At 34.5% G+C, this 19978-nt stretch overlaps 1 protein-coding gene and 1 long non-coding RNA gene across 2 annotated transcripts in view; one reads left to right on the forward strand and one right to left on the reverse strand.

Moving 5' to 3' along the window:
• LOC137645060 (uncharacterized) overlaps positions 1–19978 on the forward strand; it is a 171863-nt gene that overhangs the window by 24020 nt on the left and 127865 nt on the right. Inside the window, exon 2 of the mRNA XM_068377913.1 lies at positions 5123–5351. Coding sequence (XP_068234014.1) covers positions 5186–5351 — 166 coding nt within the window. The 5' untranslated portion in view covers positions 5123–5185. The remainder of the gene's footprint in view (positions 1–5122; positions 5352–19978) is intronic.
• Positions 13203–16246, reverse strand: LOC137645058 (uncharacterized). The gene is made up of 4 exons (XR_011045271.1): positions 16102–16246; positions 14755–14872; positions 14236–14319; positions 13203–13441 (listed from the first exon to the last, which is right to left on the reverse strand). It is a non-coding gene; the product is annotated as an uncharacterized lncRNA (long non-coding RNA).

The following is a 19978-nucleotide window of genomic DNA, read 5'->3' on the forward strand; positions in this document are numbered from 1 at the left end:
CTGACTCCCACAACAAAATGGTAACCGGTTATCGCCGATGTTCTTTGTCAGAAAAATGGTTACAGTATACCCTAAAATTGAGTTTGGCTTTACCAGTGTGACACATTTTCACTATAACTTGTAGAGGAATCTATTAATCAAGGAATACCAAAGATTTGCTGCAAGTTGAAGCTGTACCTGGCTAGGGACTTTTTTGGTTCCTTTGGAGGTATATTACTGGTGCTTTTGCATATTGCTATTATTGACAGAAAAGCTTTTTCATGTAAGCTGGATTCAAGTTGTTACCAAGAATAGTTCTTTGGCTTGATCATCCACTTTTTTTTTCTCTCCCATATGGATATGAAGCAATCAGGGGCCTATCGTACCGAAATTTCTCAATCTAATGATGCAGCTCGTGTCGGTATCAGATCCTTGTTAGGGGCAGCTTGGCTGTCTTTACACCAAGAGGAAGGGTATAGTGGTGAAAAATTAATTTGTTTGAATTATTAAATTGGTAGGGTTAAGTGGAGATTTAGTTGCAAACACGAGTGTATTAGATTTTCCCTTAGGTATGCAGTTTAAACATTTCTTTTGCATTCAAGAAATAGAAGTAAATTTTATTCAAAAAAAAAAAAGCTGCTAAAGATATAGCCCAAACAGTATGACTTTCAATTTAATGCAGGCGAAGAAGCAAAATCAGAAAACAGGACCTAATTATTGAGTAGTCCAAGCTATCAGGTGAACGGGGTAAAATATATAGGGGCTACAATACACCGACATTCAGTTTGTGTGGAGAGAGAGAGAGAGTGAGAGTGTCTCTTTTGAATAGATTCACCCTTGTTGGAATTATTTCAGACTGGGTGCTGTATAATTATGAGGATGACAAAATGTTCTCCAGTCACCGTTGCGAAAATAAGGTGGGGTCATCGATAAACAATTGTATAGAATTATTGACTAATGTTTTTAACACACGTACAGTTAATGGAACGGTAATGGTAATTTTAAAGAAAGGAACTAGGAAAATCTAAGGGACCGTTACAAATGGAATTGTTGATGCCATAAAGGATTTGAAGTACTTAATGTAAATGATACTAAGGATAGAGATCATATCTCGAACATTACCAAAAGATACGCATGTGTGTAATATGAAGAGAAAGATATTATGGAGCGTATACTTAATAACACTAAGAGAGTAGGAGCTCTAAATAAAGAGCAAATATGTATGCTACAGTACTGGTGCCGGCTATATTTGCAAATATCGAAATTTAGAGAATTTTAAAGGAAATGGAAGATTGCATGGATTTTTCATGATTCTACAACACCTCTGCATTTGGGAATTCATAGCAGAGAATGATAAATAGACAGTGGAGATAATTTGAGTATAAAAGGGTTTGTTCAATTTTTTTAATTTAATTGGATAGTGCCCACAGTACACGTCATGGTTTAAGAGTTACGGAAAGGTGCGAAGTTCACTGTTGAACGGTTTAGTTGTGAATTATAGGAAACATTCATAAGTAGCCTACAGGTAGTAGTTTAGACTTAGTACTGTGAAAGCATCAAAAGAGGTACTACTATATTACATATGGTTGAATTCATAAATAAAATATAAACAAGTGATAGTGTCTGTGTAATAGTTAATTGATAATGGTGGACTTTCTGTAAGTTACATTGTGTCGAGACGACAAGGAATGGTTATCTGAAAAGCGTTGTTACCCATATATGTACGTTTTCTTTTAAATAAGAGTTACAGAGAACGCGTTACTTGGGTCACTATGAGTAAATACAGGGTATACTATTATAAGGATTTTCTGTCGGGGCGAAGCTTCAGCATGCAGTAATTTTTATATATCCCCATCTATTTTAAGTAGTTTGATTGTTCATGCGTACATTCAAAGGCTTTTGTCGTTTAGTGTTGCTTGCATCTTGAAACCTGTTAAAGTTAGTGTTACTAAAATTGCCATTTTCACTAGATAATTAATGTTTTCAACATTTCATTTTCTTTAAACAATTCAAACACAAAATTGCTCTAGGCTTTTAACAGTTATCACTTCAGTTAATTAAGAACAGTTCAACAAAATCAAGTTGTTGTTATAGAGGTCAGAGACGTTGTAGAGAACTGAGGTATCAGACCCTAAGGGAAAATTAACTTTCATTTGCTTTCCTGATGACTTGTGTAAGGTTTTACTGTCAGGTTGATGTGGCCTCCGCTAACCAGAATTAACCTTTACATACATCCCTCTGGTACACCTTACAGTTCAAGTATCATGTGTTACATATTGTTGGTAGGTCGTCCTACAGGAAATACGCAGGTTTTAGGCTGTCATTAGTGGTTCAATTCTTTATTCCATGAATGTTTAGGAGTACAATGGAGGACAAGGAATTGTACCACTTATTAGGGAGTGTAAGCGGCGGCTTAAAAATATTGGTGTGCATGAAGAGGTGTGTAGGACTTTCGGTATTTTCTGCTTCTAAATATGATGGCAGGGGGTAAATTTACCCACAACGTTACGTAGGCTGGTGATCATTGGAGGTGGTACTGGGAGGAAACATTCTGCAGGGAATCAGTGTTGATACACTTTTGAATTTTGACGTGAAATATTGGCATGTAACCAATCCTAGGCATCTTTAGTAATGCCAAGCCATATAAACTTCAACTTCGGTAGCTGTGCATTAGATTAGCGTGAGGGGTATAAGAGGCCATGGATCAGTTGATGAAACACCTGTAGGTGTATGGGGCCAGGTATCTATGTTAACTTTTCTGTAGCAACCTGGATGGTCTAGCCTTTTTTTTTTTTTTTTTTTCTGTGGAGAAGGTTAGAGAGGACATGCAGTACCTCAGGACACCGTACCACCTGAGGCTGAGGTGCTTGCTAACTATTGACTGGTATTTTGATCCACCATATTAACACTATTTGATCGCTTATCTGTTGGTAAGCAGGGCTCACTTTACTTGTAATTTAACATTCTCATTGCTCATCTGTTCTGGCAAGAGCTATATGTTGCGCTACATACGTTACCTACGTGAGCGTGTTTTTCAGCGTTATTATAATGATCTAATTGATCACTTGGTTCAAAGGGATCTTGCTCTGTCATGGCTTGCTTCTCTCGCGATTTAACCTTCTCATTACCCCTGCCAACGAAGTTGGAAGGAAGTTATGTTTTACCTCCTGTGTGTGTTTTTGTAACAGTTTCCTGAATACAATTTTAATTGTAGAGTAATGAAACTTGCAGGGATTAACTGTTATGTAAAATGCTGGAAAATCTTAAATTTTGGAACGAGCAAAATATCCATATATGAACTTGGTTCATATTTGGGACCACGAAAATCCAAGCCAATTAATACATAATAGGGTCAAGGTCGAGAAATAAGCTGACGTGGTGGAGGTATTAGGGTCAAGGTCGAGAAATAAGCTGACGTGGTGGAGGTATTAGGGTCAAGGTCGAGAAATAAGCTGACGTGGTGGAGGTATTAGGGTCAAGGTCGAGAAATAAGCTGACGTGGTGGAGGTATTAGGGTCAAGGTCGAGAAATAAGCTGACGTGGTGGAGGTCTGTGCTCTACTGAGTGCCCCTCAAATTACTCCTCTGTTCCGGTAAGCGGTGCATTCTGGCATTATTTCAATTATCTAATCAATCACTTAGATCGATTGGTTTCTGCTAAGCTGTGGCTAACTTCACTCGCAATTTAATATCTCCTAACTCCTCTGTTCTGGCAAGTGGCTGCGTAAAGACACTGTGCCAGGATCAAGCAGATAACCTGAAGACCTTGAAGGACCTTCTTGGTATTGGAGATAACATTAGGCTATTCTGTTGCTAGCTTGTTGTTGAATATACTGATATTGTGCTTGAATGACATGGTGATAGTCCAGTTCATATTTCTCTACCCTTATTCTATTTGCATGCATAAATGTTACGAAAAGTTTTTTTTTTATTTGTATGTATATATAGATATATTTTCTATTGTATATATACTTATTTTGTGGCACATAAACTCTGTGTTACTTTTTTTACTGGTAAAATCCGTTACTTTCCGTTTCAGTTTTACTATTAATGTCTTTCTATTCACCTAGTTAAAAAAAATCGACCTTGGAGTAACGACAGTACTCTCACTTTGATTTGACATTAATCCATAGTGCACATTCTATTCCATACCTGTAAATGATCATACGTGTTAACGGATAATCCACTTCTAAAAATTTTTTTATTTAACCTGTGAGATTTAAGCTTTTAAAAGTTTTTTTTTCATGAAGAGATCAATTTTAATTAACTTTCAGAAATAACAGCAAACGGCATTGGTCAATTGCAATATTAGCTGGAAAATATGGGTTGCAGGATTCCATTTTGTAATCTATGGTAGTATATAGCTCTTTTCTATATTATCCTTGGAATCTTAACAGTGGTGATTACTTTTAGTTTCAAGGAAATTTGTTCTTTTGCTGTTAAATTCCTTTAGTTTAACCATTGATATTATTTACCAAGTAAAGCGTAATTAGTTTAACGCTTTTAAACTCGATGTCCAATGACACGTTACCCCCATTGTTCTGATTGCACTTCGCTAACTTTTATCAGTTAAATACTATTAGTTTATATTTAATGTCATTTTACAGACACTTCACTTGAACTGAAATAAATCTTCCTGCTTATACTTAACTAATGTTTTTCAATTTAAGAATGCCATAATTGGTCTCTTATTGGTTAAAGTCAGGGGTTCCCAGCCTTTCTCTTCTTCTGTATCCCTAGACCGTTATATACATTCCTTTGTACCCTTAAAATCAATGAAGAAAAGGAGAAATAATGGAATTTATATCGTGATATATTAGTATTATTTAATTTCAATGCAAATTACCTCATGTATTGAGCAGTGTTGGCTATTCTCTCAGATACAATGTACCCCCTGAAAAGTGAAAATGTACTACTGGGGGTCCCAGGTTGGGAACCCCTGATTTAATGAATAGCTTTAATCCTACCTAAGATTTTAAGTAAAAGATGTCTTCAATATGACATACTCTTTTAGCTCCCTTGCCAAAATTTACCTTTAATATTAAAAATATTCTAGATTTTAAGTAAAAGATATCTTCAATGTAACATACTCTTTTAGTTCCCTTGCCAAAATTTACCTATAATTGTATTTTTTGTATTCACAGAATACACATTCCAAAGGTTCAAAATACAAGCCATGGTAAGCGAGGAGGTCCCTAGAAACATTCATGCCCCCGGGATTCGCAAACATCCAAGACTGGCGAGGGAGGACCTTGGGCCTGCCAGTAAAGACACGTTCTCTGACACCCCACTCTGGATCACAGTGGACTATCACAAGTTGGTGCGAGGCTAGGGCAAGGAAGGGGGCGTGGCATACCTCACTACAGAAGTCAGGTCAGTACAGCTTACATCCATTGGATGTAGTTAAATCAAATTAATCTATATATCCAGGGAGCCAATGTACCATTTTTTTGGGTTTAAATGGACACCGTGTAGTTGATAATTTGTGTTATTATTCATAAACTAGGCTCCCTATAGAATGCAATTTGCTTGGCTAGCCAGCTTCTGGGAATGTTGAACTTCTGGAGGTCTCTTCTTTAATGAATTTTAATGAAATAAAAGGAAATAATTACCAACATAATAGATAGGAAGCTCTGATTTGGAACAATTAGGTTATATCTCAACAAGTATTAAAAGTTAGATTAAATTACTGTCATGATACTTGGCAATTAAAATCCTAGATTCCACTTAAGCTGTAAATTTCGATATATTTCTAATTGTATTGCGGGAATCACAATATACAGAATAGAGGTGAAAGTTGTTTTATCTCAACTAGTATTAAAAGTTATATTTAATCATTATCGTGATACTTGGGTAACTAAGAATATAGATTTCTCCTTCGTTAAGCCGGGAATTTCGACGTATTTCTAATTGTGTTGCGGGAATCACAATGTACAGAATAGAGGTGGAAGTTGAACTATGTTACTCGAAGGTTAGATCTTTAATTTCTGTGGGCAGATTGATCTACAGTTAATGATTATTTTGATTAGTAATTTTCATTGGATTATAATTACCCCCTTTACCTCCGCCAATGAAGTCGGAAGGAGGTTATGTTTTGTTTTCATATGTTTTGAGTTTTAATGCGAATATATTTTTTTTTAATTTTTGTTATTATCGGTAGTTGACATCTTAGCCAACAGTCAAATTGGCGTTACGAGTAAGATAATTATCAGTAATAGTTCTGAATTACCAAACTATGATGTTAGTAACGACCGTCATCATAATACTAAATATTAACGATCTTGAACCATAATTACTATTGTCTATATTTGTTCATGATTATCAATGAGAGACAGTAGACATTGTTAATTATAATTAACCGTAAAAGACAGTCAACACTTGATAATAATAAACCTTGAGAGACAGTCGACACTGTTAATTATCAACCTTGAGAGACAGTTGACACTTAATTTTAATTAACCTTGAGAGACAGTCGACACTGTTAATTATAATTAATCTTGAAAGACAGTCGACACCGTTAATTATAATTAATCTTGAAAGACAGTCGACACTGTTAATTATAATTAACCTTGAGAGACAGTCGACACTGTTAATTATAATTAACCTTGAGAGACAGTCGACACTGTTTATTATAATTAATCTTGAAAGACAGTCGACACTGTTAATTATAATTAACCTTGAGAGACAGTCGACACTGTTAATTATTGTTAATCTTGAAAGACAATCGACACTGTTAATTAATCTTGAAAGACAGTCGACACTGTTGATTATAGTTAACCTTGAGAGACAGTCGACACTGTTAATTATAATTAACCTTGAGAGACAGTCGGCACTGTTAATTATAATTAAACTTGGGATACAGTCGACACTGTTGATTATAATTAACCTTGAGAGACATTCGACACTTAATTATCATTAACCTTGAGAGACAACCGACACTGTTAATTATAATTAACCATGAGAGACAGTCGACACTGATAATTATTATTAACCTTGAGAGACAGTTGTACTGTTAATTATAATTAACCTTGAGAGGCAGTCGACACTGTTAATTATAATTAACCTTGAGAGAGACTTTATACTGTTAATTGTAATGAACCTTGAGAGAGTAGACACTGTTAATTATAATTAACCTTGAGAGACAGTCGACACTGTTGATTATAATTAACCTTGAGACAGTCGACATTGTTAATTATAATTAACCTTGAGAGACAGTCGGCGCTTTTAATTTTGATTAACCTTGAGAGACAGTCGACACTTGACAGTTTACACAAACCTTAGTATTGAAAATTGCCTTACTGAAATTAGCATTCTTTGATAATTGTATTTAATTCCCTTTTTACCGGGGGTCACAATCATATTGAATTTAATAGCAGTAAACCTGTAATTGTTCTACTTGAGAGGGCTACCGAGCAAGCATGTAAAATAGTTCACTAGATTATATATGCAGTTTTGTACATTATATATATATATATATATATATAGAGAGAGAGAGAGAGAGAGAGAGAGAGAGAGAGAGAGAGAGAGAGAGAGAGAGAGAGAGAGAGATACTACCACTGCAGAGTTATTGGATCCTTTGACAGGCTAGACAGTAATGCATTTGATCTCTCTCTCTCTGGTTATGGCTTATTTTTTCTTTACCTACACATACGCCGAATAGTCTGGCCTATTCTTTACAGATTCTCGTGTTTCCTCATACACCTGACAACAATGAGAGTACTAAACACTTTTTCACCCAAGGGGTTAATTACTGTACTGCAATTATTCAGTGTACTTTCCTCTTCGTAATGGTAGAAGAGACTCTTTAGGTATGGTAAGCAGTTCTTTTAGGAGAAGGACACTCCAAAATTAAATGATTGTTCTCTAGTCTTGGGTAGTGCCATAGCCTCTGTACCCTGGTCTTCCACTGTCTTCGGTTAGAGTTCTCTTGCTTGAGGGTACACACGGGCATACTATTCTATCTTATTCCTTATTTCTTCCTCTTATTTCTTTTAAATGGTGTGTTGGGCAGGCTTGATAATAGAAGGACCATGGATGCCTGGTGGTTTAACAAGAGGTTGTCTTTTCCTTATCTGATTTATTTTTCTTCTCTAAACCATCCTTACTGGCCTCCCTTCACTTGAAGTGGTTATCCTGGAGGGTATTTAGCCTTCCATGGTGTATAGACTCCTCCATATTGACCATGTTGACCAGTTTTTCCGACTTTTTATAATAGTTTATGGTTTTGATCAATCACTTTAAATATGATTCTGTACATATGGTTTTTGTTATAATTCTTGTTGATCTAGTTTTTAAGTATGATGTCTCTTTTTTTTTATTACTATTAATACTTATGCTGTCTGGAGACATTGAGCGAAATCCGCGACCAGCACGTCCTAGATTTCGTCAATCTCGTCGTCTTTATTGCAATATTCATGGTGTTCATGCAAATATTCAAGACCTTCCAGTTGCGTTCAGACAGTATGATATTCTTTTGTGCTCAGAAACTTAGGTTTCTAAAATGAGGCACTCATCTGAGCTCCCTATAACTGGTTTTAAGAAGCCAATAATGTTGAAACGGGATGCCAGTGTATATTAGGACTGAGTACCCTGCTTCTCATAAGTCCTGCTATGAATGTGGATGTCATGAGATTCAGGTAATAAAAGTTTGTGGCAGGCATAACAACTGTAGTGTTCGATCTATCGAAATCCAGACATGGATGGTTATATCTTCAATTGTCTTCTTAGCATGATGGCTAAGATACAAGAAGATGATAGAAAGGCTTCTTTTGTCTTTGTTGGTGATTTTAATGCTCACCTTAGGGAGTGGTTAAGTTCTCTCTCTCCTACCGATCGCCATGGCTTAAGAGCTGTAGACTTTGCTTCTGAATCAGGCTGTGAGCAAATCATCGCCATGGCTTAAGAGCTTTAGACTTTGCCTCTGAATCAGGCTGTGAGCAAATCATCGCCATGGCTTAAGAGCTTTAGACTTTGCCTCTGAATCAGGCTGTGAGCAAATCATCGCCATGGCTTAAGAGCTTTAGACTTTGCCTCTGAATCAGGCTGTGAGTAAATCATAAGTGAAGCTACCCACAGGTCTGGTAATTGCTTGGACCTCGTATACACTGACTCCCCCGGCGTTATAACTAGTAAGGTTGGTTCTCCAGTCGGGACATCTGATCATGCCTTGATTTCATTAGTAGTGAAGACTGAGCAGCCAGTCCCTGATGTATCATACTCTTGTAAAATATATAGGAAATCTAAAGCAGAATAGGATTTTGCATGATCTTATGTGCTTGAATTGGTCACCACTATATAGTAATGTTGATCCTGTTGCCCCTTTGAATGAGAATCTAGTCAACATAATTGAAAGGTGTATCCCTTCTCGTGTGCTAAGGTACCGAGTGAAGGACAATCCGTGGTTCAATCACGATTGTAGACATGCTTATTTGCAGAAGCAGGTGGCCTATCATCTTTGGAAGGGTACCAGATCAGATTTGACTTGGAATAACTATACTCAGCTTAGAGCTTTAGCTCAGAGTTTACACTTCAACAGAAAAGGAATACAATTTAACCATAAAAGAAACCCTTTCTGGTACAACTCAGGAACATAAATGGTGGTCTACCCTTAAATCTGCACTCTGGTGTAGATGCAACAGTTTCTTTACTTAAACCAGATGGCTCAGTCACTCACTGTCCTAAGGAAAAGGCAACCCTATTGGCTGATGTTTTAGACAGTAAAGAGGGTAATGAAAAACTTGAAATTCCTCATACCTGTTTTCCTGAGGCTAAACTAACTAGATTAGCTTTTCGATCTTGTGAAATTAAAGCTCTGTTGATGAACCTTGATGCTTATGAAGGTGTAAACCCAAATGGTATTTTTCCTTTGTTTTTTTATAAAGACAGCAGATTTCTTAGCTCCAAAGTTATGTTATTTTGTGCAAGTTAGCAAGAAGAGGAGCTTTAAGCACTTGCTGGAGAATTGGTAATGTTACTCCTCTATGTAAATGTGTTTGTGGTAGCTCAAATCCAACTGATTACCACCCAATTTCCATAACTCCCATATCTAAAGTTTTTGAACGTCTTCTGGCAAAACGTCTTAATAGGTTTGCTGAAGGTAATCCTCTATTCCCTAGTTTGCAATTTGGTTTTTGCAAAGACCTTGGAGCATGTGATGCCCTTCTTACAGTCTCCAATGATGTACAGAAATCTCTTGATTGTGGTCCGGAAGTTTGTATGATTGACCTTGATTTTAGTGCTACCTTTGACCGTGTTAATCATGAGGCCCTTGTTTTCAAACTCAAACAGTTGGGAGTGGGTGGGTCGTTTCTTAGCATTATCATCAATTTTTTTTAAGTAATAGATCTCAAGAGTTGCTGTTGATAGGCACCATAGTGAGTATAGGAATGTGATATCTGGTGTTCCACAGGGTAGTGTTCTTGACCCATTACATTTCATACTATATACACATGACATGTGGTTTGGCCAAGAAAACAAGCTTGTTGCATATGCAGATGATGCTACTCTCTTTGCATCAATTCCATCCCCTAAATGTAGATCTGGGGTTGCTGAATCCCTTGATAGAAATCTAGCTAAAATTAGTGCATGGTGCAAATTATGGGATATGAAGTTGAATCCTAACAAAACTCAAAGTATGATTGTAAGTAGGTAGAGGACAGTGGCTCCTCAACATCCTGATCTCAGTATTGATAATGTTTCTTTAACTTTGTATGACTATTTTAAAATTTTAGGTGTGATTCTCAACAGCAAATTTGCTTTTGAGAAACACATTAGGTGTGTCTTCTTCCATTGCTAAAAAAATTGGCTTATTGAGAAAGTCTTTCAAGATTTTCGGTGATCAATCTATTCTGAAGAAGTGTTTTAATTCCTTCTTTCTACCTTGTTTTGAGTATTGTTCTCATGTCTGATCTTCAGCTGCTGATTCTCATCCTCATTTGTTGGACAGAAACTTACGGTCTATTAAATTTTTTATTCCTGATCTAGATATTCATTTTTGGCACCGTCGTTCGATTAGTTCTTTATGCATGTTGCATAAGATTTTTCGTAATTCTGACCATCCTTTACATTCAGATCTTCCTGGACAATTCCATCCTGTTCATAATACTAGGCAGGCAGTTAATTCTAATAGCCAGGCCTTCTCCATCATGAGGCTCAATACTACTCTGTATTCTAGAAGTTTTATTCCAGCTGTGACCAAGTTGTGGAACGATCTTCCTAATCTGGTAGTTGAATCAGTAGAATTTCAAAAGTTCAAAGTTGCAGCAAATGTTTTTTTGTTGAACAGGCGGACACAAGTCTTTATAGTTTATATAAAATCAAAATCAAACCATTGTTCTCTTGTCTTGGTTAGTGCTATAGCCTCTGTACCATGGTCTTCCACTGTCTTGGGTTAGAGTTCCCTTGCTTGAGGGTACGCTCGGGCATGCTATTATGTGTATAGTTTCTTTTCCTCTTCTTTTGTTGAAGTTTTATGGTTTATATGGGTAGTGTTCTTGACCCATTACATTTCATACTATATACACATGACATGTGGTTTGGCCAAGAAAACAAGCTTGTTGCATATGCAGATGATGCTACTCTCTTTGCATCAATTCCATCCCCTAAATGTAGATCTGGGGTTGCTGAATCCCTTGATAGAAATCTAGCTAAAATTAGTGCATGGTGCAAATTATGGGATATGAAGTTGAATCCTAACAAAACTCAAAGTATGATTGTAAGTAGGTAGAGGACAGTGGCTCCGCAACATCCTGATCTCAGTATTGATAATGTTTCTTTAACTTTGTATGACTATTTTAAAATTTTAGGTGTGATTCTCGACAGCAAATTTGCTTTTGAGAAACACATTAGGTGTGTGTCTTCTTCCATTGCTCAAAATATTTGCTTATTGAGAAAGTCTTTCAAGATTTTCGGTGATCAATCTATTCTGAAGAAGTGTTTTAATTCCTTCTTTCTACCTTGTTTTGAGTATTGTTCTCCGGTCTGGTCTTCAGCTGCTGATTCTCATCTTCATTTGTTGGACAGAAACTTACGGTCTATTAAATTTGTTATTCCTGATCTAGATATTCATTTTTGGCACCGTCGTTCAATTAGCTAATTATACATGTTGCATAAGATTTTTCGTAATTCTGACCATCCTTTACATTCAGATCTTCCTGGACAATTCCATCCTGTTCATAATACTAGGCAGGCAGTTAATTCTAATAGCCAGGCCTTCTCCATCATGAGGCTCAATACTACTCTGTATTCTAGAAGTTTATTCCAGCTGTGACCAAGTTGTGGAACGATCTTCCTAATCTGGTAGTTGAATCAGTAGAATTTCAAAAGTTCAAAGTTGCAGCAAATGTTTTTTTGTTGAACAGGCGGACACAAGTCTTTATAGTTTATATAAAATCAAAATCAAACCATTGTTCTCTTGTCTTGGTTAGTGCTATAGCCTCTGTACCATGGTCTTCCACTGTCTTGGGTTAGAGTTCCCTTGCTTGAGGGTACGCTCGGGCATGCTATTATGTGTATAGTTTCTTTTCCTCTTCTTTTGTTGAAGTTTTATGGTTTATATGGGAAATATTTATTTAAAGTTGTTACTCTTCTTGAAGTATTTTGTTTTCCTTGTTTCCTTTCCTCGCTGGGCTGTTTTCCCTGTTGCGGCCTGATTTTCCAACTGGTGTTGTGGCTTGGCAAGTGGTGGTGATAATAATAATATATCTGTTTTGACGTTGTTACTGTTTTTAGAATGATTTATTGTTAATTTGTTCTCATCCTTTATTTATTTCCTTTCCTCACTGGGCTATTTTTCCCTATTGGAGCCCTTGGGCTTATAGCATCTTGCTTTTCCAACCAGGGTTGTAGCTTGGCTAGTAATAATAACAATAAAGGTTGTGTGTTTTATATATATATATATATATATATATATATATATATATATATATATATATATATATATATATATATATATACACACACACATATATATACACACACACACCAATAAAATACAAATCTGAAGAATGACAGTTGGTATCAACATGGTTCAAGTCTTCAGTAAAATCAGCTGGTCACTAAACGAACTTGTAAAATTCAAATAGAAATTGAATGAATTAATGCGGCAACTGGATGAACTTGTATATTTATTTTTCATCCATAAATATCTCTTAATGAGAGACATAGAACGTCAATACTGTTATTTTATATCTGCGGATATTTTTTAAGGGCTGGAAAAAAAACAAATTTTGCCTACTGGAAATTTATTGAAATAATTGGTGATAAACAATTTGCATAGCAGCTTTAGTTTTTAACTAAAGAAATAACAATTAGATATTAATTTCTATTGGTTCAGCCAATAAATATGAATTTAAAACTGCTAAATTATTTTAAATTAAAAAGGTCATATTTAGAATCTCAATAAACCATTATCCAAAGTCCATTCTTCTTCATCTGTTCTGGTTGACTACATGATTACTTCTTGCCTGAAAGAAGAAAGGAAAATATCAGACAAAATTACAATCAATGAAACAGAAGAGTGAATTGTTGAAATAAACTTGGTTTAACAATGTTTCAACAATTTTTATGAAGTAACAATTTCTGAATGTAGCTTTCATCTTAACCTTCAGACTTTTAATTAAAAATTTGATTTTCCATATGATAAACCAAAAAGACATCAATGGGTCAACCTTTTTCAATAGAAATAATTCTCTTGTAAGTCGATATATAAAAATTTGAAAACGGTTTAACCTCGAGAAAAGATTACGAAAAAAAATATTAAAACTTATGAAATTCTATACTTGAACTTGACCAACTAATCAATGGATTTTCGAAGATAGAATACAGCATTTAAAAAATAGAATACAACATTTCAAAGAAAATATACAGTACTTCGAAGGTAAAATACAATATTTCGAAGATTAAGTACAGTATTTCGAAGATAGAATACAATATTTCGAAGATAGAATACGATATTTCGAAGATAGAATGCAGTATTTCAAAGATTGAATACAGTATTTTGAAGATAGAATACAGTATTTCGAAGATAGAATACAATATTTCGAAGATAGAATGCAGTATTTCGAAGATAGAATAAAGTATTTCAAGGATAGAATAGAGTATTTCGAAGATAGAATGCAGTATTTCAAAGATTGAATACAGTATTTCGAAGTTAAAATACAATATTTCAAAGATAGAGTATTTCGAAGATAGAATACAATGTTTCGAAGATAGAATACAGTACTTCATTGTGTGCCAGCTGTACAACTAGCATTCTTACCTTCATAACTGGGGTTGTTTGGGTTCATCTGGTTGGAATGGTTGTCCTTGTCAGCCTGGTTCCCCCCAAAACCGGGTGTGTGGCCTGAGAGATACAAAAAAATGTAAAGTCAGTTTTTTTCCGGACTTCGAAATAGAAAAAAGAAAAAGAATTATCCAATAGTGACTGCAGAAGCCTTAAAACATACCATATTATATTGATTTTATTTTGATAAAATTCTGACAGTTATGATAAACACCTTATAATTATAGGGATTTTCTCGAAGCCAGTACAATATTGCACCAAACAGCTTTTATTCCTACACAAAGAAATGTATTGAAATAGAAAAAAGAAAAAGAATTATCCAGCAGTGACTGCAGAAGACTTAGAACATCATAATATTCTAATGATTTTATTTTGATAAAAGTTTTGACAGTTATGATAAACACATTATAATTATAGGGATTTTCTGGAAGCTAGTACAATATTGCACCAAACCGCCTTTATTTCTACACAAAGAAATATATTGAAACTACTGACCCCTAAATTCGCCATGATTTGGGTTGCACTGATTTGAATGGTTATCCAAATCGGCCTTGCCACGCTCACCGGTGCTCTTGGCGCTTCCACATTTGCTGTCCATGATTACAAATTGAGCCTGAAAATAATAAAGAAATTTAATGTTTACATAATTTTTTGCAATAGTTACTGCTATTATTCATGGGAAGAAAGCTGCTAGTATTCAGGGGAAGAACACAAAATCGAGCATTTTCAATAAATTTTTGGCTAAACAGCTGTAAAGACTAGGTTAGGCCAGGCCAGGCCAGGCCAGGCCAGGCCAGGCTAGGCTAGGCTAGGTTAGGCTAGGCCAGGCCAGGCCAGGCTAGGTTATGTTAGGTTAGGCTAGACTAGGCTAGACAAAAAAAAAAACCTCTGTCATCCTGGGAATAATATCAAGAGCAAGTTTAAATTATAAAAATATGGGATTTAAATGGGAGTCTCCTTAAGATGACTGGCATAATGTTTCTTTTACGATGTTGTTTGTATAAAGTTGGATAACCTATGAGTGAACTGTTCTAGTCTCAAAGTTTCCCTTTTATTGGTTACACTACGAATAGTTTAAACGGCAGTTTTCCTGATGTAGTTTTTATCTTGATGAATACTATGTTTATCAAATTGTTATAAAATATGTAATATTTTATAACGCATGGTATAAATTTCCAGTTTTTTTTTTTTTCCAAGTATGATTTTTCATCTAAAGTTCAATTAACTGAGAACTGTTTGAATCCTGGTTTTTTGTTAAGAGTAGAATTTTTATGGTGTATTCTTTATATAATAAACTACACAATTTCAGGACGACACAAATTACACGAATATAAATAAACTAATGGAAAATGAGAAATAATTATATGATGATTAATAGAAATATAGTCACAGTAACTAAGACAAAACGTGATGGATTGGAATTATATATTATGTGAAAAGGGAACTCGTCCAGGTAACATTTAGCCTCATTTGAATCAGACTTCCATTGGATTTTTACTGATTTACTTAAATTTAATTGTATTAACTTTTAAATTTCCACAAAATTAGATAGAAAAAAATAAACAGCACTGAAAATTTTTTTATCTGAGGAATTTAACGGTAGCTGCTCCTTATTTTTTGAGGTACTTAGAATTAATAACTGAAGTGGGCTTGCTTACAAAAAAAGTATTTTCCACAGTAGGATATCTTACTTACAGAAAAGTAAAGTTTCCACAGTAGGATATCTTACTTACAGAACAGTAAAGTTTCCACAGTAGGATATCTTACTTACGAAAAAGTAAAGTTTCCACAGAGGATATCTTACGAAAAAGTAAAGTTTCCAAGGTAGGATATCTTACTTACGAAAAAGTAAAGTTTCCACAGTAGGATTGCAGGATCTGTTATGTTTTCGCTGTACTACGTACAACCAATTTTGTAATCTGTTTTGAACCATCGTGTTCGTGCTTTTATACACTTTCCAAGGACTACCACCAGATCCTCCCACTACATCCTCATTGGTCAAGATTACGAGCTGACAAATCAATAGGCCAATAAGAACCGCTGAAATTTTTGTATGCCCCTCCCAAGACAGTATGGGTCACCACCGCAAAATTCTTGTGCGCGCGCATGCTAAGAATTGTTAGACGTAATTCTGCTTTTCATGAAATATCATCTTTGGACTTGAGCTTTAGTTTATTATTTTGTTTGTACTTTTAACAGGGATCTAAGCGTAACTTAACTTATTATCAGGTTAATGATTTGAAAGACTGGATGATTATTAGAGATAGGTGTTTGGTGTAGTTTTAGGAATATATCAAAACAATATGTGCAGACAAATGAATTTACGAAGAAGTACAAAAAGCAAATAAACAGAATTCTTAAAGGAAAACAGATTTTTGTAATTCAATACTTTAAGATCATATAAGCAAATATTTGAGAGAAATACATTTTACGTAAAATAAGGTTTTTGAGCTCAAAGAGCGACAAGAATATATTGTCATTAACTTGAGATACTAAGAAGAATCATTGACATAACGAGATTTTTTCAAATTACGAAATAGTATGACAGTCGTGTAATGGTTCTCCATTCCGTTAGGATATTGTGCTGCAGTTTCTTGAAGTTACATTTTATGATCGTTTTATAATTGAAAAATTTAGTTCATTCTCACACAAAAACATAATGAGGAGGGTTACTTATAACTGTTTATATCTATATATATATATATATATATATATATATATATATATATATATATATATATATATATACATATATATATATATACATACATACACATACATATGAAACATACAAATACATGTATATGAAAATATATAAAATGAGAGATTTATGTATATATACATATATATACATATATATAACATTTACATGTATATTAATATATATATATATATATATATATATATAAAGGAAGACATTTATATGTATCTATACACATATATATATATATACATATATATATATATATATATATATATATATATAAAACATATACATATATATATAAAACATATACATATATATATAAAACATATACATAATATAAAATATACATAACATTCATATATATATGTATATATATATATATATATATATATATATATATATATATAATATACAGTATATATATTTGTGTATCCATATTAAGTTATATATCATAATCATTCGTTGCTAGTCCACTGCAGGCCTCGGACATCCCCCGTCTGTTTATGGTCTTTCTATGTCAGTTTATCGCCGCAAATTTTCGTAGCTTTTCAATCCATCGTATTCTATCTTCTCCAAGAAGAGCTGCTTACCATATCCTTTCTGCATTGTTTTAATTTGGTGTCATGTGGCGAGGTACAGATTCTTTCGAGACAAGAAAAGTTTCTGTAAAAATTGAATATCAAAACGGAAGTTATTTTTCCTGTTATATAAATTTAATGGTTCACCATTATATGGTGGCCTGTCGGTAACGTCCTTGCTTGGTGATCGCCAGACTGGGGTTCGAGTTCTGCTCAAACTTGTTAGTTCATTTGGTCGCTTCAACCTCATCATCCTTGTGAGCTAAGGACGTGGGGTTTGGGGGAGCCTTTAGGTCTATCTGCCGAGTATCAGCAGCCATTGCCTGGCCCTTTTTGGTCCTAGCTTGAGTGGAGAGGGGGCTTGGGCGCTGATCACATGTATATATGGTCAGTCTCTAGGGCATTGTCCTGTTTGTCTCTTGCCTCTGCCATTGATGAGGGGCCTTTAAGCATTTAAATGAAAATAAGATAGCATCAAAGTCAATAGGTCCATAATATTGAAAAAAGTGTTTTGTATTCAGTTCCTAATGTTTGATGGCAAATATCTATCAAACTAAAGTACTTGATTGAAAATGAAATTCCATTACGAAATGTAGTAATGTAAATGTTTAAAGTGAAAAATTACACAAATCTGTAAAACTAGTTTTTCCAATCAAAGACAAAGTTCCTTATGATTAATATCACTGTAAGCGCAAAATGCAACAAGATGAAATTTATCGAAATATTTTGTTTTCGTAAAACGTTCATTATTCTAACGGTTGTTGTTCTCTGCAAGAAAAAACTGTGATTTTTATCGGAAATTCTCCGTAGAAATAGTTCTCAACCGTATTTCAGTAAAATACCGGCGACCATCATTTTACCTTACTTTGTTATTATCATTTACGGGTTGGTGACCGTAATATCACTCTTTTACGTCAATATTACCGTTTTTAAAACGGTAAAAGTCTTGGAATAAATGTTGCCAGACTTTTACCATTTTTTAATTCAAAATTTTAAGTGTAACCTATTTTGTACATCAATGCCTGAAGATCTGCTGTACTGGGGTTCGAGTCCCGCTCAATCTCCATAGTTTCTTTTACTGTCTGCAACCTCGCCATCCTTCTGAGCTAAGGAAGGGGGATTCAGGGGAGCCTATAAGTCTACTTGCTTAGTCATCAGCAGCCACTGCCTGACCCTCCTTGGTCCTAGCTTGGGTAGAGATAGGCTTGGGTGCTGATACATATATTTTCAGTCTCTAGGGCATTGTCCTTGCCTCTGCCATTCATAGGTCGTCTTTAAACGCTGAAATATTTTGTACGAGCAAAGTAGAGGCTGATTCATAAGGTCGAGTACTTAGATTTTATCAATTTTTGTATCGTTTGGACAGTATCATCATTCTCCAACAGAAACTGAAAAAGAAAATACTTTTAAATGAAACTTGAAATATTTTTATAGTAAAGTTTAATTTTTTGCAATGAAAGTACTCTTGTAGTTCAATATTGCTTTATCGGCTCAAGCTCACTTTTAGATTTATCGAAAGTTTATTTTGATACACGTAGCCTACTCTTAGTTTGGGTGAATAATTTCAAGGAATTGAATAAATATAAGTTATTTTTATTGGTGTTATTTTTAAAAGTTCCCAAAAAGGTCATAGGACTGTTCAGTCATTTGATACAGGCAGGTCATAGAATATTTCAGGAAACGATTTCAAAAGAATAAATCTATGCAAAAAAAAAAGGTCATAGGACTCTGTTCAGTCATTTGATAAAGACAGGATATATATTATTTCAGGATTCGCATTCAAAAGAATAAATCTATGTAACAAAAAGCCATAGGACTCTGTTCAGTCATTTGATAAAGACGGGATATACAATATTTCAGGATTCGCATTCAAAAGCATAAATCCATGCAAAAAGTCACAGGACACTGTTCAGTCATTTGATAAAGACAGGGTATGTCATATTTCAGGATTACCTTCTCATTAAAAAAAAAAAAATTATGCAAAAAAAAAAGTCATAGGACTGTTCAGTCATTGAATAAGGACAGGATTTACAATATTTCAGGATTCGCATTCAAAAGATTAAATGCAAAAAGTCGTAGGACTCTGTTCAGTTATTTGATAAACCAGGATACACAATATTTCAGGATTTGCATTCAGAAAAATAAATCCATGCAAAAAGTCATAGGACTCCGTTCAGTCATTTGATAAAGACGGGATATACAATATTTCAGGATTCGTATTAAAAAGAATAAAACTATGCAAAAATAGTTGTAGGACTCTTTTCAGTCATTTGATAAGGACAGGATATACAATATTTCAGGATTTGATTTCTAAAGAATAAATCCATACAAAAAGTCATAGGACTCTGTTCAGTTATTTGATAAGGACAGGATATACATTTCAGGATTCGCATTCAAAAGAATAATTCCTTGTAAAAAGTCATAGGACACTGTT

Source organism: Palaemon carinicauda, chromosome 8 (assembly GCF_036898095.1).
Source record: "Palaemon carinicauda isolate YSFRI2023 chromosome 8, ASM3689809v2, whole genome shotgun sequence".
In the NCBI taxonomy this organism is placed as follows: Eukaryota; Metazoa; Arthropoda; class Malacostraca; order Decapoda; family Palaemonidae; genus Palaemon; species Palaemon carinicauda.